The sequence below is a fragment of the Oryzias latipes genome, chromosome 19, assembly GCF_053564925.1.
Source record: "Oryzias latipes strain Hd-rR chromosome 19, Olatipes_Hd-rR_3.1".
Taxonomy (NCBI): domain Eukaryota; kingdom Metazoa; phylum Chordata; class Actinopteri; order Beloniformes; family Adrianichthyidae; genus Oryzias; species Oryzias latipes.
This window is the reverse complement of record NC_136255.1, coordinates 19,610,178-19,634,347: the sequence shown is the minus strand read 5'-3', so window position 1 is coordinate 19,634,347 and position 24,170 is coordinate 19,610,178. Positions and strand designations below refer to the sequence as shown.

The 24,170-nt window shown below is 39.0% G+C and overlaps 1 protein-coding gene and 2 long non-coding RNA genes across 3 annotated transcripts in view; 2 read left to right on the top strand and 1 right to left on the bottom strand.

Moving 5' to 3' along the window:
* LOC101175538 (uncharacterized) overlaps positions 1-4,326 on the top strand; it is a 56,238-nt gene extending 51,912 nt beyond the window's left edge. The window contains exons 54-64 of the mRNA XM_023949274.2: positions 1,645-1,786; positions 1,862-1,960; positions 2,040-2,119; positions 2,187-2,273; positions 2,374-2,440; positions 2,548-2,646; positions 3,132-3,212; positions 3,293-3,403; positions 3,538-3,651; positions 3,728-3,838; positions 3,956-4,326. Coding sequence (XP_023805042.2) covers positions 1,645-1,786; positions 1,862-1,960; positions 2,040-2,119; positions 2,187-2,273; positions 2,374-2,440; positions 2,548-2,646; positions 3,132-3,212; positions 3,293-3,403; positions 3,538-3,651; positions 3,728-3,838; positions 3,956-4,057 — 1,093 coding nt within the window. The 3' untranslated portion in view covers positions 4,058-4,326. The remainder of the gene's footprint in view (positions 1-1,644; positions 1,787-1,861; positions 1,961-2,039; positions 2,120-2,186; positions 2,274-2,373; positions 2,441-2,547; positions 2,647-3,131; positions 3,213-3,292; positions 3,404-3,537; positions 3,652-3,727; positions 3,839-3,955) is intronic.
* A 4,152-nt stretch (positions 4,327-8,478) lies between these two features.
* LOC144987839 (uncharacterized) lies at positions 8,479-9,490 on the bottom strand. The gene is made up of 3 exons (XR_013651512.1): positions 9,377-9,490; positions 9,019-9,298; positions 8,479-8,804 (listed from the first exon to the last, which is right to left on the bottom strand). It is a non-coding gene; the product is annotated as an uncharacterized LOC144987839 (long non-coding RNA).
* Positions 9,491-20,067: 10,577 nt separating this feature from the next.
* Positions 20,068-23,353, top strand: LOC144987804 (uncharacterized). Its single transcript, XR_013651469.1, has 3 exons — positions 20,068-21,327; positions 21,470-22,440; positions 22,935-23,353. It is a non-coding gene; the product is annotated as an uncharacterized LOC144987804 (long non-coding RNA).
* The last annotated feature ends 817 nt before the right edge of the window (positions 23,354-24,170 follow it).

Here is a 24,170-nt window from a genome sequence, read left to right as displayed (position 1 = left end):
GCTCACATCGTGCCTTATGTCAGCTCGCAGGAGGCGAGCTGGCGGACCGACAGAGAGTGAGACCAGGCAGCTGTGCAAAGCGGGACAAGCCTGCTCGGGCCTCCTGAACCTTATGATATTTTTCTATTTTCAATGAGACAATGATTATAATCAGGTCCTCTGATTTTATTTTTCCCTCTCAAAGAAAATGTTGAATCTTTCCTGCGATGACGTTTCGGACATCTTAACACTCCCCATGTACATTGTGCATCCATGCATTGTTACTGAGATAAGCACAAGCAACCGCTCCATGTGGCTATAAGGCTAAAAACATTAGCTTGTTGCCCCTCCAACGGCGGCCTGGTGCGTTCATGGAAACTCCAGTTCATAGAAGCTTAGTGGAACTCCAACAACCACTCAGCCTAACTTAGACCAGTACTATACGTTCATGAGAAGATGAAAATTGCCGAACCGACCACAAAATCACCTGAATTATGCACACTCGCCCAAAGCAACTTTTATCCGCAAATTTAGAACCAAAACAGCCCAATTTCTTGTAACACTGTGGATGTGTCGAGGTGTATTTGTATGAGATCATATTTATTTATTTAATTAAATATTTATTTATTTAATTATGAACAATACAGGACTCCATACAAAGACGCTAGTCTTTCTGCCCTTTTCTGGCAGTTTTCACACTACATCTCCCATGATGCATTGGGTTAAAGTGACAGCGTATCAGCGCACAATGAGTCGTCCTTGTGAAATGTCTTGAAACCACAACAAACACACATGAAACAGTTTTTCAATTTTCTAACTTAACTTTTATTTCATCTTTTAGAAAAAACAGCTGCAACTTCCTGTTTTTTCTCCCACAATTATCACAAAAATACACATGAGATTGCGGGGGGGGGGGGGGGGGTCTGTCTATGAGTTTCCGATTTTTTTTTTTTTTGGGACGCTGGTGTGCCGCGGGATTTTTGTCAAGGTTAAAGTGTGCCGTGGCTCAAAAAAGGTTGAAAAACACTGGTCTAGATGTCCCAACTCCCAATGTTAAAGTGCCTAGGATAGCACAAGGGTTAACTTAAAAAAACTGAAGGTGCAAAGACTTTGACATTTTCAGGTAGCAATGGGCTTTTCACTTCAAAATAAATATCAAAGTGTTTCATGACTGTAAAATGTGGACAGATTTTCATATTTGCATGTTGTTAAACTCAAATTTAATCTGTATCGTGGTTAATCTATTTACATGCATTTTAATAAATAAAAAATAACAATTGGTGAGTTTAGTGTATGTTTGACTTTTTAAGATGCTTTGTAAATGATCCCTTTTGATCAGGTATGTCTAAAACATAATTGTTGTTGGACCTGCACATTGAAAATCAAATTTAATCAAATTAAACTATGGCAAAACATTTGAAAAAATACATATGTTTCAAAATAAATCATCCAGGATTCATATTATGATTATGTTTTTAAAATAGAAAGAGATCATTTTTACTTGTTAGGTTAAAATGCATTTAAAGAGGATTTTTATTTCTCTGCTTAAAGCAAAATCCACACATCTGCTAGTTAAGCATCCGTCTTGTAGCCAGGATTTGAACAAAAATGTTTTCTTGGGATGCTTGAGAATGGCTATAATGTTCATTTTGGTTTTTCTGTCAGCTCTGCGTTGGTTAAAGTGGGCATCGATGAACTTGTGAATGTAACCGTATCACTGGAGAACAGAGAGGAAAACTCATACAACAGCCATGTTACTCTCACATACCCAGCTGGAATCTCCTACAGGAAGTTCACCATCATTAAGGTAAGACATCAAGATCGCTTTTAGTTTTTCATTTTCCTCTCGATTTAGCTTTGATTGAAGTATTTTTTTAAACAGGGGAGAATTGAATGCAACTCTTCAGACAGTGAGGATGGTCAAAGTCGGGGAAACACGCTCTGCACGGTTGATAAACCAATTTTCAAAAGCAAATCCAAGGTTAAGACCATTTTTTTCACTGCAAAGGAGAAATTCAAAGGAAGATTCCACCTGATGTTTCATTTGTTTGTTTTTTAAGGCTATTTTTATAGTTTCCTATGGGATTGAAACCAACAGTCAAGTTGGCAGACAGATCTCCATCACTGCTAATGCCTCCAGGTATTTATCCTATCACATATAATTAATGCATCCAACATATGTGCTGACATGCTGTTCAATTTCCCAGTGGGAATCAGCAGCACTCCTCTTTGAGTGAACTCTACAAGAAAAAGGAGATTGATGTGAAGTACAGCATTCTGGTTACAATCGAGGGGTTCGTCTTGTCACAGCTCAACTTCACTAGTTTCCTGAAAAACTAAAAATTAACGCACGGTTTTAGCAAAAATAAAAATTAACTGTGTAATGTTTGTTAGGTCCCACATCTACAGGAACTTCTCTTTTGGAAAAGACCTGAAGAAACCATTCCAACAATCTGCAGAGGTAAATGGCTTATGTACGGTTTTAGGATATGTTCAACTTTGAAGTTGATTTACTGTCAAAGATATCTGGTGATTATAGATTAAAGCCTTTGAAATTATTTTTTTCAGGTTACAAACAATTTCAGGGCATTAAATCTGACTGTTGTGATCGAGGTTCCTATAAAACTCGGAGACAAAGACATTTGGGGAGATGGGGAAACTCTGCAGGTGAGATATAAAAGCCAAAAATGGTAACTACAATAGATTTTTATTTGAAGTAGAAATTTATTGTTATTATTATATGAAGAAAATACCAGTTTTTGTATTTATCCATCACACATTAAAAGTCAAATGATGATTAAGTTGACGTGGGATTTTTAGTTTCCACTTTGACAGTTATGGGTTAAGGAAATTCTAGAACACATTTTAATGGTTCCTACACAAAATATAGAGTTCAAATAAAGTAACAAAACTTAGACCAGTTGCAGAAATTTTACAGAGGATTAAGATAAACTTGACCTTCAACCCTTAATAGAATCTGGAAGTAAAAAGAAAAAGGACCAGTTCATGAAAACATAGTGGGACATTAAACCGGCCTGTGACCTGAAAAAGGTTGGGGATCACTGTTCAAGAGTATTTACCCTGATCTTAGGAATAAGTCTTAGACTCCCGTCATGACTTTAGATGAAGCGATTAATCCTGTCTTCCTTCAGATTCCAGATTGTCAAAGTGTCAAAGACGATAAACCGACCATCACTGACTTTATTGATCAAGTAAAGAAGACCAAAATAGTGGTAAGTGATGTACCTGTTATTGTTGTTATTAGACTAAAAATGAATTCCAGTTCAGCTTTCTTTGCCTTTATCACCTACAGGACTGCTCTGTAGCCACATGCAGGACATTCAAGTGCAGAAGGTTCATGGAAAAACAGGAGAAAATAACACATACCATCTCTGCCAATCTGACTTCAGGGTGGATAGAACAGGTCAGTGACATGCAAGGATGCCCTGTTATTATACTGTAAAATATTCTTTCTTGAATCCAAGATGTAGTCCTGTAAGTATAGTTTTACTTAAATAAAACTAAAAGTTTAACCTGGAATTCTTTTCTTTCTCTCAGATTGGACTTTCTTCCTCCAGATTCCTCCTGATCAGCACAGTCAGTCTTGAATACGACCAAGATCAGTACATCTTTTTCTCCACAACTTCCACCCACAAGCCTCCTGTTCGCAAGGTGACTGAATATTCTCTGTTCTTGATTTAAAAGACACTTGTAAATGATTTTAACATTTTGTTGCTTCCCCTTTCAGCTTGAAGCAGAAGTGGAGGTTTACTCTGAGCCAGATTTCACTAAAGAGATTGTTGGAGGATCTCTGGGAGGGTTGGCATTTGTGGCCTTGGTTACTGCTGGCCTTTATAAGGTGAGAGACAATTTAGATAAAGAAAGCTAACAGCAAAACATGACCATTGATGGCTTTTCCTGATCTATTAAGTGCAAAAAGTCTTTTTAGGATATACATAAATGCTTTTTTTTTCAGGCTGGATTCTTTAAGAGCAAATACAGTCAAATGATTAATGAAAATGCAAATGCAGCGGATCCAGATGAAGATCCAGATACAGGAGCCCCCCCAGAGGCCTAAATCCCATTCGTCTCATCTGCTGTGGATGTCAACACCCATTGAGCTTTGTATTAATGCCTAGCTTTTACTTTTTGAGCAAACTATGCTAAATCTTTTGTTTTGTGTATTTTTTTCTTCAAAGGATGTTTCTTTGCTGCAAGTTTTTTTTATTGAAATACGTATTGTGTCCTACACCTTAAATGCATTATCTTAGCTTTGCAAAATATGCTAAGGAATGTGCCTAAAATGAGTAAATCATTAAATAAAAAATATTCAAAATAAAGAACAAACACTTCATTTGAAGCCTAGCAGAATGGACATGATGCCAGATGATGCTTGTACGCACTTCATGTCTAAATACACAGACGATGTTTAACTAAAGAAATCAGGAGAGACTGGAAAGAGGGAAAAGCACATGAAAAACAGAACAAGAATAAAAAAAACAAGACCAAACAAACCAAACCTCATAACGATGCAGAAAAAGTCCTGCCTTCCATATTATAAAGGTCCATTCTAGTGAGGTGAGGTTCAAGGCTGGTGAGCCACTGACGTTATCAGTAAGATTTACAAACATGTGAACCCCCAAAGAGTTACCCATTCACCATTTGATTGGCACCAGTTAAAAAGTGTTGTATAAAATTTGGTTTCAACATTTTCTTCTGTGTACAAAATGTAGTACAGAAAAAAAAAAGGTAACACTTTATATTAAGATTCCTTAACAAGCTTTGTTAACACATTAACAAGCATTATAAATTAATTTATAGGGTGTTAGTAAAACATTTATTAGTACAATAAGTCTAATAAGGTTTATTAAATTACTTAGTTAACACATTTACAAGCATTATTATTAGGATGTTTTCAAGATGCTAATGATGCATTTACTGATATTATAGGTGCCTAACAAATGTGTCAGTGTTAATAAGCTTAATAAGATTTATTAACAACCTTTGTTAACAAATTAAGAAGTATTATTATTGTTTGGGGTTCTAGTAAGATATTTATTAGCATTATAGATGTCTCACACAAGCCTAAGTGTTCCTGAATTTAATAAGTTTTGTTAACTAACTTAACAAATTAATAGGCTTTATTAAAGTGTCAGATGCTAGGAAGACCATTGTCTTCTAAATCCATATTACTAAACTGCTTATAAGCTTTACAAATGTATTAATTAACTTTGTTAATAGTTTATTAATTGTTTTGCAGCACCCCATCTAAAGTGTGGACGTTTTTTAGCACAAACAACCACAAAGCATAAAGATTGTAAAAAGAACTTTATGACATTAAAACAGACTAAACATACACAAATCGTTCTGTAATTAAAAGATATATAAAAATCTAATTCAGACAAATAATTTTTTATAAAAAACATATATACTGGTGTTGGATGACTAGCATCATAGCTAATAAGGATAAAGTATTAGCATCTATCCTGAGTGAAACATTCATTGCAAATCCCATCACCAGGAGACAATTCTCTGCATTCAATGTCAACAGCATTAAACCACTGTTGGCTTGCTTCAAAGTCCACAAGAAAGTTACACAAGCCAGTCATGTTTGAAGAACGAAGACAATAAACCTACAGGAGCCATGCTAAAGCTAACACGCTAACGACCGACCGGTGCAGAATCAAAGATGGGCGGGGCTTTTTTCGTCACCTGTGTGAAAGCAAAGTCTAAGAGGCCATTCAATTGGCTGAAAGCGAGCATGCCTGGTTTGCTGTTGAGTTTGATTGACAGATTCATTAGCCAATGGTGACATTAGTTAACCTGCCCATCTTTGATTCATAGATGGGCAGGTTAGCGTGTTAGCTTTAGCATGGCTCCTGTAGGTTTATTGTCTTCGTTCTTCAAAAGTTACTGGCTTGTGCAACTTACTTTCTTGTGGACTTTGAAGCAAGGCAACAGTGGTTGAATGCAGTTGGCATTGAATGCAGAGAATTGTCTCCTGGTGATGGGATTTGCAATGAATGTTTCACTCAGGATAGATGCTAATACTTTATCCTTATTAGCTATGATGCTAGTCATCCAACACCAGTATATATGTTTAAAAAAAAATTATTTGTCTGAATTAAATTTTTATATATCTTTTACAGAACGATTTGTGTATGTTTAGTCTGTTTTAATGTCATAAAGTTCTTTTTACAATCTTTATGCTTTGGGGTTGTTTGTGGTAAAAAAACGTCCTCACTTTAGATGAGGTGCTGCAAAACAATTAATAAACTATTAACAAAGTTAATTAATACATTTGTAAAGCTTATAAGCAGTTTAGTAATACGGATTCAGAAGACAATGGTCTGACTTTAGATGTTAATAAATCTTATTAACACTTTCAGGTATTTGCAAGACATCTATAATGCTAATAAATATCTTCCTAGCATCTGACACATTAATAAAGCCTATTAATTTGTTACGTTAATAAAACTTATTAAGCTTATGAACACTTCGGCTTGTGTCAGGCATCTATAATGCTAATAAATATCTTACTAGAACCCCAAACAATAATAATACTTCTTAATTTGTTAACAAAGGTTGTTAATAAATCTTATTAAGTTTATTAACACTCACACATTTGTTAAGCACCTATAATATCAGTAAATGCATCATTAGCATCTTGAAAACATCCTAATAATAATGCTTGTAAATGTGTTAACTAAGTAATTTAATAAACCTTATTAGACTTATTGTACTAATAAATGTCTTACTAACACCCTATAAATTAATTTATAATGCTTGTTAATGTGTTAACAAAGCTTGTTAAGGAATCTTAATATAAAGTGTTACCAAAAAAAATCCCCAAATGTGGTATTTTTGACTTAGATTTACTTATAAATGAAGTCCGTTCACCGCTCCTTCTGAAGAAACACATGGATAACCTGTTTGTAGAAGTGTAGAACTGTTTTAAAAGTCTTTCTGTTTCAAGCCAGATCACTGTCAGTGACGTGTCTCCACAGTTTAGACACGTAATCCTCCATTTAGAAACTGATGCTAAACAATTTTAAAGAACAATTGGACAGCTTCACTTGACCTGCAACCACTAATTCTACTATTCTTTAGCCGCAGTGTCACATTCTGTGAGATTACCAGCGCCCTCTGCCTTGAGCAGGCGTACTTCATGACTCACATAGTGCATTTATTAGGAGGATTTTTAGCAAAAATAAATAGATAAAAAGACTAAATGAGTCACAAACTGGCACATATGTAATATACTGTTATGTAATGGAAGTACATTAAAAATAAAGTGTTGTTCATGATTTTCATGTCTTTAGGAGCTGGTGGTTTGTAGATCCACTGGTGCAGGGGTGTCAAACTCATTTTCACCAAGGGCCACATCGGCATAGTGGTTGTCCTCAAAGAGCCAAATGTAACTTATACATGTAACTAAATGTAATAAAAAAATGTAACTACTCCTTAATGCTAAATAACTCTTTTACTTATTTATTATAAATTTTTAAAGTGACAATTACAGTTGCATAGAAAACATATGTTTGCCTGTTACTCTAACATAAATCCTTTTAAATTTGATTCTGTCAAGTTAGGTAATATGGACCGTGTTTAAAAACTAATGTACAATTGCTCAATCCGATATTTCAAATCAGATTCCCCCTAGATATGAATAAATACACACCCAATCTTTATTTTTTATTTTAAGAAATTAAAAACTTGCTCTCGCGGGCCACATAAAATGGCATGGCAGGCCACATTTGCCCTTTGAAAACGGCCTAGTCAAAAAAAATAAAAAACAAAAACAGCCTAACTGCTTTTAAAAAAAACCCAAGAAGTTCTACAAGGAGCTTAAAATAAACTGAATCTGAACAATTAAACATGGCTACCACTTTTGTAGAGTAGAACAAGTAGCTACACTGAAACAAATAAGTATTTGAACCCCCTGTGATTTTGCAAGTTCTCCCACTTAGAAATCATGGAGGGTGGCCTTTCTTTCTTATTACTCAGGCTCTAACTGAGGGAAGGAGGTTGTTCCCCAAAATCTAGCAATACATAACCCCGGTTATCCTCTCCTGAAGACAGGACAGTCGTTCTGTCCCATGTGAAAAAAAACACCCCCATAGCATGATGCTACCACCACTATACTTCACAGTAGGAATGGTGTTCTTAGGATGGTACTTAACATTCTTCTTCATCCATACACGGCAAGTGGAACTAAATTTTTGTTTAGTGAGACTAAAAAGTTTTATTTTGGTCTCATCTGAGCGCATGACTTTCTCCCATGACTCCTCTGGATCATACAAATGGTCACTGGCAAACTTTAGACGGGCCTGGACATGTTCTGGTTTAAGCAGGGCAACCTTCTGTGCCATCCAAGGTTTTAAACTATGACGTCTTAGAGTATTACCAAAGAAACCAGTGGTCCCAGCTCTTGGATGGAGCCCCAGTACAAGAAAAATAGACAGTCATGTTTACCTTAATCAATTTTCTGATTCAATTTAATTCAATGCAATTCAATTTTATTTATATAGCCCAATATCACAACACAATCATCTCAACGGCTTCAGACCGGTAAATGTACAAAAACATCAAATCATTCACAAAATACAATAGCTGATTGCTAAACTAAACCCTACAGACTAAGCTAAACTGGGCATCTTTGACCTTAGACCCTCTTTCTCAGTAATGATAATTGCTCCAACATTTTTTTTCATTCATAATTCATAATTAAAAGATTATTACATAGTAAATTATGTTGGGAAAGTTGGAATCTTCTGCGAGGACTTCTCCCATAATTCCACATCAATGGACTGTCTTTACCCCTTCTGTTGATGTAAAACATGTTAGATAGATGACAGTGAAGCAGCTCAAACATTTGATCCTAAAGGGTCTATATCATGAAAAATAACAATGTCTTTGGAAGATAACACAATGAAATGATTGTCTCTGCCCAAGTGGGCTTTTTGTGCACACCAGATGGGCAGGTTTTTATCAATCAGTGAACAAGTGGATGCATAGATGAATTGGTTTTGTAATTACCAAGGTTTGACCTGCTTGTAGGACTGGTAACAGGCAAAGCTGTGGCAGTTGGCAGGCCAGGACAGGTGTAATTGCTGTCTGGATCCGGTTCCATGGAGGGGAACTGGACAAAGCCTGGCTCATGAGAGCTTATGTGAGATTTGATCCAAGTCTGGTAACGGAAAACCCTAGAATACACTCCTGGTAGATTGGGCCGAGCACAGCCAATACCAAAACTGACGATTCCAGATTGGATCCAAACAGAACCCTGCTTAGTCAACATGGGACCACCCGAGTCTCCCTGGGGCAAAATAAATAAATAAATATATAAATAATTTAACTCTTATCTTTAAAGAGACTTTTAAAATAAGCAGCATACCTGACACGAGTCTTTGCCCCCGTCCAAACGTCCAGCACAGATCATGCAGATCAAAGTCCGGGTGAACTATTATAGCGGCTACGCGCCTGGACACCTCATTTGGGTTCTTTCCTTCCAAATTCTGACGGCCAAGAGAAACCAACAATTTCTTTGTGCTTGTTCTGCAATCAGAAAATAAATCATTTACCTGAACATATATTTGCATTTTGCAATATTTCTTATCTAAAATTTTGTTGACTGTTTAAGGAGTTTAAGGAATGTCAGAGATTTCCTTCTTACGTCAAATCAGATATTTGCTTTCTTTCACAAATCAGGGTGAAATCCGAGTCCTGACTATTCACTACAATGAGCAGCTTTTCATTTTCTCACCCAGCAACACAGTGAGCCGCAGTCAGCACCCATTCCTTGTTGATCAGGGAGCCACCACAAAAATGCTTTCCGAAAAACTGCAGACTGGCCTGCCAAGGCCAACTTCCTGGCACAGCATCTGCCCCCCCAACAATTTTTGAATTGAGGGGAGCAACACTGAAACACAAAAATATGAGGCAATCCATGAGAAAAGTAGTTTACAAAATAAAATATCTAAATTAAAATAGTTTAATTTAGTTTAATTTAGTACATTTGTATTCTTTAAAATTAAGTTGACCTAAGAGAAAAATAAAAACAAATTTATGTACTTTGGTTATCTACCAGTTATTTATTGGACAATTATGTGGTAAGTTAAACCCTTGTGCTATCTTACATGACCCCACCCTTACATTGACGTGTTCTCCCTACCATGACAAAGGTGGATAAAGGTGGAAAGATTTCATGTAATCCATGGACACCAGTGAAGATCACAAATCATTGAAGAAAAAAGTTCAGCGCACTGTCTAGTGGGGTCTAGATGACCCCACTCCCAATGTTAAAGTGCCTGGGATAGCACAAGGGTTGAAAGAACATTTATCCCATAATAATCCACAATAAACAGGGACATTTATAGTTAATGTTTTTAAAATTGACAATGACCAGGATTAGTATCAGTACTCTGTACCCATTAATGCATTTCTATGAACATTCATCAACATAAAGCCAATTAAAGTTGTTATCCAATTTTTTTCCAAACCCGCTTAATTTCATTTGGGGTCACTGGGTTGCTGGAGCCTATCCCAGCCACTGTTGGATGAAGGTGGGGTACATTTTGCACAAGTTGCTGGTCTGTTGTAGTGCAACACAATCACACTCACATCTGGAGGAAATTTAGAGTCATCTTTTTTTTTTTTTTTTTTTTTTTTTTTAACTTGTCCTGTCCAACAGCTAGGCAAACAGATGAGAGCTGAGGGCCTCTTGTGTTGGACATATTTTATTCTAACAAGAGGGGTTATTCATCTTCAGACAAACCAAAGGTATGTCTGAATAAACCCCTTTTGTAATTGAGGCCAAACTTTATTAATTTCAATCATGTTTGAAAATCTTTGGTGTTGGACCGGACGGAAAAGGAAAGAGGGGAACAAGAGAGAGGGACGTTAGAGAGAGGGGGGGGTAGGAGGGTGATAATAGGAGGGGAAGGGGGGTAAGACCATGAAGCAGCATAGAGCAGGCAGGTTTACTGGTTGTTTATCGTTACGGTACGGTTCAAATGTAGTACAAAAAGGGCGGGGCCTGTTCACACACACTCAAATATTATCAACACACCTGCTAGCCGCAGAAATGTCCACATGTCAACATGCACACAAAACAGATAGTGTTCACGAACGCATACTTATGCCTTTAAACCAACTAGTGTGAAATCTTTCATTCATTCAATCATGCAAACTATTAGTGCAAAGGTGAGCTAACACCTGTGCTCAGGTGAGTGTTTATGTTCTTCTAAAATGGATGGTGGAATGTGAAAAGAAGGAGGAGGAGCGCCCAGCCACCCCCACACCCATACCCCCGCCGCAGCAGCAGCGGCAGCCGGAATTCCCCCAGCGCCACACGGGAACAGGCAGGGAACAACCGCCCCCCGGGCGACCAAGACCGCCACCCAGGCCAGGGCCAGCAGGACCGCCGCGAGGCCCCCAGAGCCAGAGAGCAGGGAGGCGCAGAGGGAAAGAGAGCGCCGCCCCAGCCCAGCCAGGAAAGCAGCCCCCCGCCGCGCCGGAAGAGCCCAACGCAGGGCCCCACCGGAGAGGGACGCCCACAGCCCCAGACGAGCACCCCACCACCACCCAGGAGTTCCGGGCATCCCCCCGCCCCGACCCCAGGTACGAGCCAGGACCCCCCAAGGGAGACCCGCTCCGCACTCCAGGCAGCCACCCACCCGGCCCACGGTTGGTCCAGGTAGGAGCAAGGCAGGGGCCCGCCGCCCCCGCCCAGGAGGGGGGAACCCCGGGGAAAAAAGGGCGGCCCATAAGGGATGTTATAAATATGGCCCGACCAGGCTCGGCCATGTTGGAAGTTTGGCGGGGCCCAGCGCCCAGGGGCAAGGACCAGGACCCACCCCCCAGGGACACGAACACCCCCGGCTCAGGTGTAATATGAACCCCCCCACCGTGCGGAGAGAGCACCGCCGGGCCCAGGGAGCCGGCACCCAAGGGACACGGCCGCCATCGCCAAGGGGCCCGCACCCCCCACCAGGGACGGGGTAGGGGACAGATGGACCCAGGTCCCACCTTCCTTGTAAAATGTGTGTGCGTGTATGGGTGTTTGAGAGGGTGTTTGTGTGCATGTGTGTGTGTTTATGTTTGAATGTATATATTGAAGGGGGAGGGGTGTGTGTACTAAGGGGGGTGCAGTTAAAATTGGCGAGTAGGGCACTAAGGGGACATCTCCTGATTACTCACAGTGATGTCCCCTCACCCTCCACACCAAGGGGCCCTAAATGTCTAAGGTGCGGTTAAAATTGGCGGGTAGGGTGCCAGGAGGACATCTGCTGCTTGCTGGCAGTGATGTCCAAGCACCCCCCCTACCAAGGACCCTACGTGTCTAAGGTGCAAATAAAACCGAAAGAGGGGGGGCCCACTCCATACGGCAACCATAGGAGGGGGGCCACTCCCAAGTAGCCCCCCCCCAAGGCGCATCGCAGGCTAAACCCCCCACCCCCTCACCCTAATATGAGGTTATATAAGGAAGGGGGTAAGTTGGGGACAGCTGGTAGACTGTCCCCCGGTGGTCAAACAGCCGTCCCCCAGCCCACCCCCAGCAAAGGGGCCAGGGCCACCCAGCCCAGGGGCCCACCCCCGGAGGCGCCGACACCCCAGGCCCGGCACCACCCACCCCACACAGAGAGAGAGGAGCCAGAAAGCGTCGCCCCCCCCCGGAGCAAGCCCAGGCCCCCACCCCCAGACGCCGGCCCTAGAAGAGCTCTGGTCAGGCCTCTACGGGACCGAGGAGGCCAACCGGCCGAGGCAACCACTGATTGCCTCAGCGGAGACCCCGACCCGCTAGCCCCCCCGACCCGTACTAATAATGGGCCCCCCCTCCCCCCCAGAACGCCCCCCCACAGGACAGGGCCGACAAGCCCCCCACCCCACCCCACCCCAGACCCCGCAGCCGAAGCGGGTGACACCCAGAGCGACCGGGGGCCCCGAGAGGGTTGTCCCGTCCCGTCCCAGAGCCAGGGAAGGGCCGATCCCAGCCCCAGGTGCAGATGGGCAGCCCATCCGGCGCCGCTGGGCCCCCCCACCCGAGCAGGGCCCCCCGCCAACCCCCCCCAGCACAGGCAAAGGGACCACCCCCCCAAGCCAAGCCAGACCACCACCCCACCCCCCCACCACGCACCCCCACACCCAAGCCCAGAGGACCACGCAGCGCCCCAGCCCGCCCCACCCAGGCACCGGACCCGACCCCCCGACCAACGGAGCCCCCCACCGCCCCCGCCAGGCACCGGAAGCCCCGACCCCCACCCCAAACCACGGCAGAAGGGCAAGGAGCAGCGACGACCAAGCCCTCCACCCCCTAAGTCATGGAGTCAACCACAGGAGACCAGAGAGACTGAATTCTTTCAAAGTTACTTGAGCTTTGGGCTGACATTTTTTCCAAGCTGATATGATCAAACAGCAGATTTCTGTGTTGACTTATGTTTATATTTTTCTTGTTTTTCCAATTTATTAAAATAGTTTTTTTGGCAATACAAAGAGTTATGAAAATGATAGATGCTAATCCTTCTTCTATATCGATGGCACTCATGTCACCAAGCACACAAAGTGACGGTGAGGCAGTGATTGAAACCTTAAGCCAGACTGATAAATCGGCACATACCTGCTGCCAGAGAGCCCTGACAGGAGTGCAGAACCACAGTGCGTGCATGTAGCTGTCGGGTAGATTATTATCACAGTGCTCGCAAATGTCTGAGTTACTGAGACCCATCTTGAACATCCTCTGTCCAGTGTAGTAAATTCTGTGAAGAGTTTTGAGATGGATTAGCTGCAGATTTGGACTTTTTGTCAGTTTAAAGGTGTTTAGACAAAGTTCTGACCAGAAGCTTTCATCTGTGCTGATGCTCAAATCTGCATCCCATTTTTTTGTTGGAAGGGCAATATTGTTATCTAAATTACATAAAAGTTTGTATATTTTGGAGAGAGTTCTATTCATTGAAAAATTAATCAGAGTGGTAACTACATCTGGTAGCTTTAAATCGTCGTCTTTAATTTTATACTTTTTAGTAATACTTGATTTAAGTTGCTGATATTCCAAGAAGTTATTTATTCCATGTTTGTCTTGAAGTTCCTGGGGGGTTATGAATCTTCTATCAATAATTACGTGCTCTAGTTGTTTTATGCCCCCTGCTTGCCAAGCTGGGAAGTGAATCATTTTTTTGTTAATAAGGATGTCCGGGTTGTTCCAGATGGGTGTCATTTTGCACGGTTGAATTGATGATTTTGATATTTTGAGAAATTCCCACCAGGCTGTTAAGGTGGCATTTATATTAATGCTTTTGAAACAATCTTGTTTTTTAACTGTTTGGCTAATAAATGGTAGCTGTGACAGGTTGATCTTTCCACATAACACCTGTTCCAAGTCTAACCATGAGTTGGTTTCTGGATTATTTTTTAACCATTTTAAGATATATTGTAATCTATTTGCAAGAAAGTATTTGTGGAAATTAGGTAGTTCTAATCCTCCACAGCTTTTTGCAGATTTTAAAGTTTTTAGACTAATTCTTGCAGGTTTGTTGTTCCATAGAAAGCTTGATATGGATGAGTCTAATGTTTTGAACCATTTTAATGGCGGTTGTGTGGGAATCATTGAGAAGAGATAATTAACTTTGGGTAAGATTTTCATTTTAACCGTGGCTACCTTGCCCATAAGGGACAGAGGCAGGTTGGTCCAGCGTGTTAGATCGTCCTGTATGCTTTTCAGTAATGGGGTGTGGTTTAGCTGCACCAGTTCTGATAGTTTGGGGGAAAAGTAGATACCCAGATATTTGATATTTCCTGTTTTAACTGGAATTGTGAGTCTTTGTTCCATATTCCTGTTGAGTGGTAATAAAACAGACTTATTCCAATTAATGGAATAGTCTGATATGGAGGAGAATTCATTTATGATCATTGCTGTTTCATTTACAGAATGTAAATTCCTTAAAAACAGTAATATGTCATCCGCATAAAGACTAATTTTATGATGGCTGTGTTTGGTTTTTATTCCTATAATGCTCTCATTCTGTCTTATTGCTGCAGCTAAAGGCTCAATGAATATAGCAAAAAGAGAAGGAGAGAGTGGGCAGCCCTGTCTGGTTCCTCTTCCAAGAAAAAACCTGTTTGAAGTCTGTTTATTAGTTCTAACTGATGCATTGGGGTTGTGATATAATATTTTGATCCAATTGATGAATGCTTCTCCAAAACCAAACTTATGGAGGGCAGCAATAAGGAACTTCCAATTAACTCTGTCAAAGGCTTTTTCAGCATCCAGCGATAGTACCGTCATTTCCTGTTTTTTAATGGTGGCAAAGTCTATTATATTAACTAGTCTACGCACATTATCATCCGAGTGTCTGCCTTTGATGAATCCAGTCTGGTCGAAGTGAATTATGTGAGGAGTGATTTTTTCTATTCTCTGTGCTAGTGCTTTGCAGATAATTTTTACATCTGCATTGATTAAAGAAATGGGGCGATAGCTTGAAGGACTAGTGGGATCTTTGTCTGGTTTTAGAAGAAGAATTATGTTGGCTGAGTTCATGTTAGGTGGCATTGATTGGCTCTCATTAATAGATGTGACAGTTTTATAAAATGTTGGTGCCAGTTGTTCCCAGAATTCTTTATAAAACTCAGCAGGAAAGCCATCAGGCCCTGGTGCTTTACCATTGGGCATAAGTAACAGAGCTTCATGAAGTTCAGACGGCGAGAGCGGAGAATCTAAGTTTGTGATTTGATCCTCATTTAGCCTGGGTAGGTTTACATTATTAAGAAATGAGTCAATACTTTGCTCTGACGGATTGATCTGCGGTGTGTACAGGTTTTTATAAAAGTTTTCAAATTCGTTATTAATTTTGACCGGGTCATGGGTGACATTTCCTGTTTGGTCCATAATAGAGGTGATTGATGATTTTTCTCTGTTAATTTTAAGCTGATTAGCCAGAAATTTGCCAGATTTATTAGAGTTTTCAAATCTTTCAAGTCGTAGCCTTTGTATTTGAAATTGTGTTTGTTTATTAATGATGTCATTTAACTGCAGCTTTAAATTTTTCAGATCTCCCAGAATGTGTTCCTGTGCAGAAGCAGCATAAGCAGTCTCCAGGGTTTTGATTTTATTTTCTAATTCTAATAAATCTGCTTTCTCTTTGCGTTTTTTGTGCGTTGAATAAGAAATGATTTTCCCTCTCATGACTGCCTTTGCTGCTTCCCAAAGAACGCACGGTGGGATGTCTGGAGTATTGTTGAAGTCTAAGAAGGTTGCCCACTCTTTTTTAAAGAATTCAAGAAATTCCTGGTCCTTTAACAGAGACGTATTAAACCTCCAGGTTGTACCAGAGGGTGTGGATTTTTCCCTAGAAATGTTTACAGAGACTGGTGCATGATCACTGATAATAATTGGATGGATATTGGAGCTTTGAATATTTTTTAAAAGAGAGTTACTGATTAATAAATAGTCTAAACGGGAGTGTGAATAGTGAACTGGAGAAAAAAAGGTGAACCCTTTAGTGCTTGGGTGACATGAGCGCCACGCGTCGCAGAGACCCAGATCATTCATGTACTGCTTTAGAATACTTGCAGACCGCCATGTACGCTGGTTTGCTGCTGTGCTGAGTCTGTCAAGTTCAGGGTCCAAAACAAGGTTGAAGTCTCCTCCTATAATGATTGTGGAGTCAGAGTGAACTGAGAGTGAGGTGAAGAATCTGTGAAAGAAGGAAGAGTCGTCAACATTAGGACCATAAATACTCACTATACAATAGTCCTTATTCTGAATGGATATATTAATGATTACAAATCTGCCTTCTGGGTCAGTAACTGTATCCTTATGAGTAAAATTAAGATTTTTATTAATTAAAACAGCAACTCCTCTTTGTTTGGAGTTGTAACTGGCAGAGTATATAACTGGAAATTGTAAGCAGCACATAAGGTGATTCAAAGAATCTGATAAATGGGTCTCCTGCAGTAGAGCTATATCTGCTTTTAGACCATCCAGGTGATTTAACACTTTCAGTCTCTTTGGCTCAGAGCCAAGTCCACGCACATTCCAGCTAACGATGTTAAGACTGTTCATAACTGCTCTGACTGAAAAGGTGATTTAGAGTCATCTTTTAACATATGAAGCCTGTTCTCTGTGGGAGGAAGATGGAGAAAACCCACACATGAACAGAGAGAACATACAAACTCAACACCGGGCTGGGATTTTAACCAGAGCCTTTTAGCTGTGATTTGTGAGGGCTAACCACTACTCCACAGTGCAGCCCTCTGAAGAATGCCACTTAACAATTTTCAGAAAACAATTGCTTTTAGTGTCTTTCCCTGAATAAAGTTAAAGAGAAGATAAAAAATAGTCGTACCTTTTTTTTGATTGATTTATTTATTTAAGTGTCATGCACTAATGTGCCCAGCCCACACGGGCTTATATGACACTAAAAAACAAAACAAAATACACAATACATAAAGATACATCCCCATCACAAAAAGAATCCCATAACCAATAACCCCCCTACTCAGAGTCTAACAGAATACATAGAGTCCATTCTTATTGTCCATGCTTTTGACACAAAATTTGCCAAACAAAAGATTTCATTTTCAAAAAGCCAACGTAAAATTTTGTCTTCAGATAACCAAAACAAATCAGGACATTTCTTTTCTATAACGTCATACATACAAAGTCTCTGTTTCTCATACAAAGGACAATAAAACAAAAAATGAAATTCATCTTCCACCACTCACAGCTCACAGACCTCACAGAGTCTTTCCTCCTCAGGAATGCCTTTAAAGCGCCCTACTTCCACCTGTAGGGGGAGCACTCCTGCTCTCAGTTGAGCACATAAGGATCTTTGTCCTCTTTTTAAGTTATATATAACATATGGTTCAGCAGAAAATGTGTCTTTAATTTGCAAATAAGTTCGTAATTTTGGTTTTTGAAGCAATTTCATTTTCCAGTCTTTTTCATAATAACCAACTAAAGTTTCCTTAACATTATCTATCTTACATTTCAAACAATTGAAAAATAATGATTGTAAGTTCACAGAGGACAGAATGTTAAATACATCATTACACCAGGGATACATATGAGCTCTATCCCAATCAAATATTTTACGTGCAATTCTCTCTACAGGTAAAGTCACCAGCCGGTTCCATAATCTGAGAACTTCTGCTCTTTGTTTGATCACACAAGGTTCCCACCCCATGTCCCCCTCTACGGCGGCTTTAGTGGTGAACCTGTGTACACCCAGAAAATATCTCATTGCCCTGTATTGAACCTTATCACACTCAGGAGCGTCTTCATAACCCCAGACTCCTGCAGAATAAAATAACACAGACCCCACCATGGCATCGTACAATTTACTAAACGTGTCAAGACTCAACTCCGGACAGACCTTCATCTTATTTATCACTGCACCAAGTGCCCTCCCAGCAGAATCTGATAACCGCTGCTTCCCTTCTGAGAACATCATATTTTTATGAAAAACAAAACCAAGATATTTATAGGTATCAGTATACATAAGAGTAGTTTTACCAAAATAAAACAGAAAATTACTTTGAGGTACTAAAGGCTTTCTAAAATGAACGATTTGTGTTTTGTCACTATTGATAGTGAGTCTCCATTTGTTACACCAGTCATTCATTGTATTTAACATTCCTTGTAATTTTATTTCCTAATCCGCTATCAAAATAATATCATCAGCATAAAGTAATATGCTCAAGTTCCAATTATTGATATCAATACCCAAGTTAGTTTTCTTAATTTCTTGAGCTAAATCGTTGACATAAATAGAAAAAAGAGTCGGTGAAAGAACATCTCCTTGTTTAACTCCAAATGGTGTGGAAAACCATCCTGTTTTTACCTACCTGTAGGGAGAAGACCAACAAGAACCAGAAAGGAAACCAGCTTCCACAAAGCCATTGTGCTACTGTAGAGACCTTCTCTGAGTGTTTGCACAGATCGTTCTATAGTTTATATACTCTTCTTGTATGGTCAACTGTCCCTCCCATAAAAATATTTGCATGAAAGTCATTTTATCTTTTCCATTCTAAAAAGCTTGGATGATATCCAGAGTTTCAGGGAGTTTTCAGGGAGTACAGCTTAGAATAAAACTACTAACATTTCAGTGAAAAACAAGTCAGATATTTGGGTGTTGTTATTTCCAAAGACAGAGAAACTCGAGTGAGAACAAATCTGGATAAAGTAAAATGTAGTAAAAATGTAGATAAAGTTCAAACAATTCTGAACTCCTGGCTACAGGGGGATTTAACTGAGTTTGGAAGAGTTCTCTTATCAAAGACAGAAAGCTTGTCCAGGCTCATATAACCGGCCCTTACACTGGAGATTTCTGATAAAATCACCAAACACATAAACACCATTAATTTCAATTTAATCTGAAAAAATAAATGTCAATATATTAGAAGAGGTGACGCGATAAAAAAAGATTGAGGAAGGCGGTTTAAATGCTACAGATTTTTCCTTTATGAATGGGGTTCTTAAACTTAGATGGTTAAATTCACTTGTTTCAAATCAAAATTCTCTCTGGTTAACTGTTCCCAGGGCTGTTTTTCAAAAAAAAAAAAAAAAAAAAAGAGGAATTTATTTTATTTTACGTTGTGACATGATGTTGATAAAATGCCTGTGAACTTATCTGATTATCATAAACAAGTTTTTCTTTTTTGACCTTCAATTTTCAAAGATAATTTCTCTCTGCACAATTCACCTTTATGGAATAAAAGGATATGTTATGTATAAATGAAAGTATTTGCTTCAATAAAAAAATAAAAATAAAAATAAAAAGAACATAGAGCTGCAGTAGCAGAAGCAGCCACAAGATGGAGCAACGATACAAAGAAAATGGACTGGAGGAGCAAATTACTGGGTGCAAGAAGAGCAAAACTATGAGGGGCCGTATAAGACATTATTTATTCTGAACCATTCACATTCATACATTCTTGCTCTCACAGTCATATATACTCTCTTTCGCATACATATATTCTCTTACGCATCCATATATTCTCTCTCTCACATTCATACATTCTTGCTCTCACAGTTATATATACTCTCTTTCGCATACATATATTCTCACTTGCACATCCATATATTCTCTCTCTCGCATGCATATATATTACTTTACACATACATACATTCTCACTCTCATTGTCACTCTTAAAAAAGAATGTATGTATGTGAAAGACAAGTATATATGTACGTGTGAGGAAGAGTTTATATGTGTGTGTGAGAGAGGAGTATGCATGAAACGGAAGTGACTTTGCATGAAAAGGAAGGCACTTTGAATGAAACGGAAGGCAGATGATTTCTCGTGCTCTGATTGGACGAGAGGCCGCCACCTCCCATTTTGAACACACTCTAAACCCTATCACTTGTACTGACTCATAACTATTAAGGTTACACAACTTAAATGTCATTTTGTAGTTGATTCAACTATAAAGTATTAAGCTCTATCAAGATTTTTTCAAATTTAACTTAACAGTGCTAAATATTTTAAAGCTTATTTGTATCTGGCACTCAAAAATTTTAAGATCCCTGAAGTAGCGTCATAACGTCATCACGTACTGGTGGGAGGGTCTTTCGTTTTCTCTACGTTAGCTCAGGTGGCCATGTTGGATTTGCCGAATGCGAGTATGCGACGTTTGAAATTGAAAGTCGAGCATTTTATTTTTCTGCAAAGCGTTGCGATTTCGTCCCGCTTCAAGACGCCCCAACCTCGGTTTTTTTTTCCATCCGCCTCATCGCTGATGGTGCCGTCTTGTCTTCAGCCCTGATTTAATTTGGTAAGTATCGTTCATGGTTTATTTTGAATGAATGCTTTAAAAATGCTCTTATACTACCGTAAATGTGGTTTACTGTTGTTTAAACATATGTGTGTTATGATTGTTTTAGAGATTAATGTGGAAATGTATACATGATTAGTTTGTCATAGCAGACGTATGGCGAGCCAAACCCAAAATGCATTTCTGCCCGTAAGTTACGACAGTGATGAGGTTTTTTTTTTTCAGAGGTAGAAATGATCTGTTATGCTGCAATCACACTAAACGTGATCCGCGTGTCAAATTCGCGTTGGAGGCCTCTGTCTGTGGCTAAAGTTTGCTGCTGGACATTTGTCCAAAAATGTCACTCAAAGCCTCTAACGGTTGTGTGGGAGGAGCTACCGCCAACAGTTTTAAGCCTGGTTGCTACATGGAAGCATTGGGTTTTGAATGCAGCTTTAAGCTTTTATAAATCACTGATCTCCGTTATAAAAAAGGTTTTTGTAAAAATAAATTAATCAACGTGCTCGTGTTGTGTTCAGGTACCGAACTACAGAGTGTTCAGTGTTTCACCTCCAGGTAGACGCCAAGGCCAGCCAGGTAACTTGTCTCAGTTATTTGTCTAAAGCTATTTAAAAAAAACAAAAAATGCAATAGGTTGTGTAGTGCAATAAATGTTTTTTGATCAGAATATAATTGAAACATTTTTTAACATTGAAAAATCTCTTTTGGACTTTTTCAGATACTGAACTTCAGAAAGTTCACCAGAAAGTCACCATTTCACCAGAAAATAGGTGTCAGTGGGTGAGTTTTATACTTATTTAATGCATTCATCCTGAACTATTACCATTATTAGATTTATACGGCAGCATGGAAACATTTATGCACATTTTAACTAGCCAAAGGTCTAAATAGAGTTGAAATTATTTACAATTTAACTAAACATATTTAGATTGCAGGCTGAAGGTGGCACAATGGAATGGAGGTGCAAGTTGTGTTCTGTTACTTTGGCACTATGCAGTACTACATATAATACTGCAGTACTACATAGCAAATATTCCAAAGTGTTTCCACTGCCATGTATGTGGAGACACTTTGGAATATTGTCATGTCTTTATGACAGTATATTACAATAATCAAATGATGTTGCATTAGCACCATTCCATCATTTGAAACCATGAAAACTCATCTGTCAAGATCTAAAATGGATTTATGTAGAGTAGATGCAGTCAGAGGAAATTGTGCAGTTTTTACATGTTTGTGTAACTTAAAGCTGCCCTTTTCTGAGACTAAGTCCACCAAAACAGACAGGAACTGGCCAGCTTGGTTAGGATTTATGACCTCCAGGTGAATTTCTAATGTGCATAATTCAAAAACGGATAACAAATCATTTGTAAACAGCTGTAAGAAGCCAAGGTGTAACTTGCCTTAAAAATGACTTTGGGTCTTTGACCTGAAGTGGATCATGCCATGAACACTGTATTGTCCTCTTACTAGAAATAGACATCTAGAAAAGGTATCATTTTATTATTTCTTAAAGTTCCTTAAATAAATATTGGAAGTGTTTGCTCTGCATTTGCTTCAAAGGTAATGGATATTTCTTTTTATTCTTTTAGGACCAGCGTGACGTGAACATGAGACGGGCACTTGTCCTCCTTGCACTTCCTGTTTATCTGCATGAAGATGCCTCAAAACTTCTTCAAGACCTGTACAGTAAGTGTACATGACTCCCTGTCAATGGTTTTCACTAATCCTTTAATATTGATTGAGATTTTATTGAGTGACATAATAAATAGGGCAATTGTTTGTAGTTTGTAAACTGAGTGATATTTTTAAATGGTTTTAAAAATGAGACGGAAGATGAAAGGCGAACATTAGGGACTCCTGATTGGAAGGAGTGGGAACCTTTTCGTTTACCTTTTTCTGCTCCTGATCCATCATTATTTGAATAAAGAAAAATGAAGCTTTAGTCTTAAATTATTTTATAAATGTCCTCCTTCAGAAAAATGCTAAAGAACTTTTTAAAAACACAATTTTAATTGGAGTTGGTCCTTAAAACATCATAGCCAGTTGATTAAAAGCTAACAGAATGTTAGCATGAAAAGATTCCCATTGACAGATGGCAGGAATGTCAGTTTTGGACATTAGTGTGATGAATATCTTTGAGGGTCTGAACTCATCTGTGTTTTTTGTTTTGTATTTTCCAGAATACCAGACCTCACAGACACTGCTGTGGGTATCTTCTCAGTTGTCGTGGTGATGCTCCTGATGCTGCCGTCAGTGGTCCCACACATCTGGCTGACTAATCTCTTCTAACTCTTCGGGGACATCTATGCTCTGGACCTACAGCACCCCAAAAAACTTGAACTTGCCTTCATATTTATTCAGAATGCTGTCTTGAGCCTTGAGGACAGCAAACCACTTAAAGGACATTTATTGACGCTGAAGAATGTTTCGTTGAGTGAATCTTCCAGAATGGACTATTTGTTGGTTTAAGTGTTATGTAACTAATGTGTTTTGTTGTGATCATTTGCTTTTTCTGCCGTACAATACAAAACCAACTCTTTTTGTCAATATGTTGTGTGGCACTCTTATAATGCAGTTTTTATTTCACTGATTGTTTCTTCATCCTCTTGATATTTGTGCTTTTTTTTTAAAGAGCAATTAAAAAAAGTGTATTAAGCAATCACTATTGTGTGGCCTTCACGTTTGTTGGTTTTTATCAATGTTAGCCTTTAAAATGTAGTGGGGCAGTATCAATATCTCTGTTTAGAATAAATTTTAAGCTGAAGAATTTTAAATATTTTCAATGCTACACATTTACTGAGTTAAAGAATTTATAAAGCATTTGAGTGAATTTTACATATTTTATGAGTTGAGTAATATAAAAATATAGTTAGTTAAAGCGTTTTTTAGTTGGAAAATATTAAAAACTTTAAGTAAATAATCTCTCTTTTATAAGTTGAGGAATCTTAATATTTTTTATATGAAATAATACAAATGTAAGCCAACTGACAATATGAATTTTAATAAATGTTAACTTAAAAGTTTTAATAATATAACTTAACTGTTGCGTAATCTGTTACACAATAATTTTTAAGTTCAGTCAACTCGCTAGGGATTACAGTGCAGACGCTAACATGAACCAGCAAGAAATCCCAAATTAACAGACTTGTGGTGTGGAAAGGTATGTTTTTCAGCTAGCAGTAATAATCAAAGTATCCGTTCTCTGTTTCAAAATGAGATTGCCACAAAACCGTATGTTATCTCATACTGGAACAGCTTTGGATGTAGAATTCAGTGGGAAAAGGTTTGGACCCTGCCACAAAAGTATTTCATCACCAATAAAATCAGAGAAATTTCTTTCAGAATTCTTCACAAATTTTATCCAGTGAAACATTTCTTTACTAAGTTTAAAAAAGATCTGGACATAAACTGTTCAT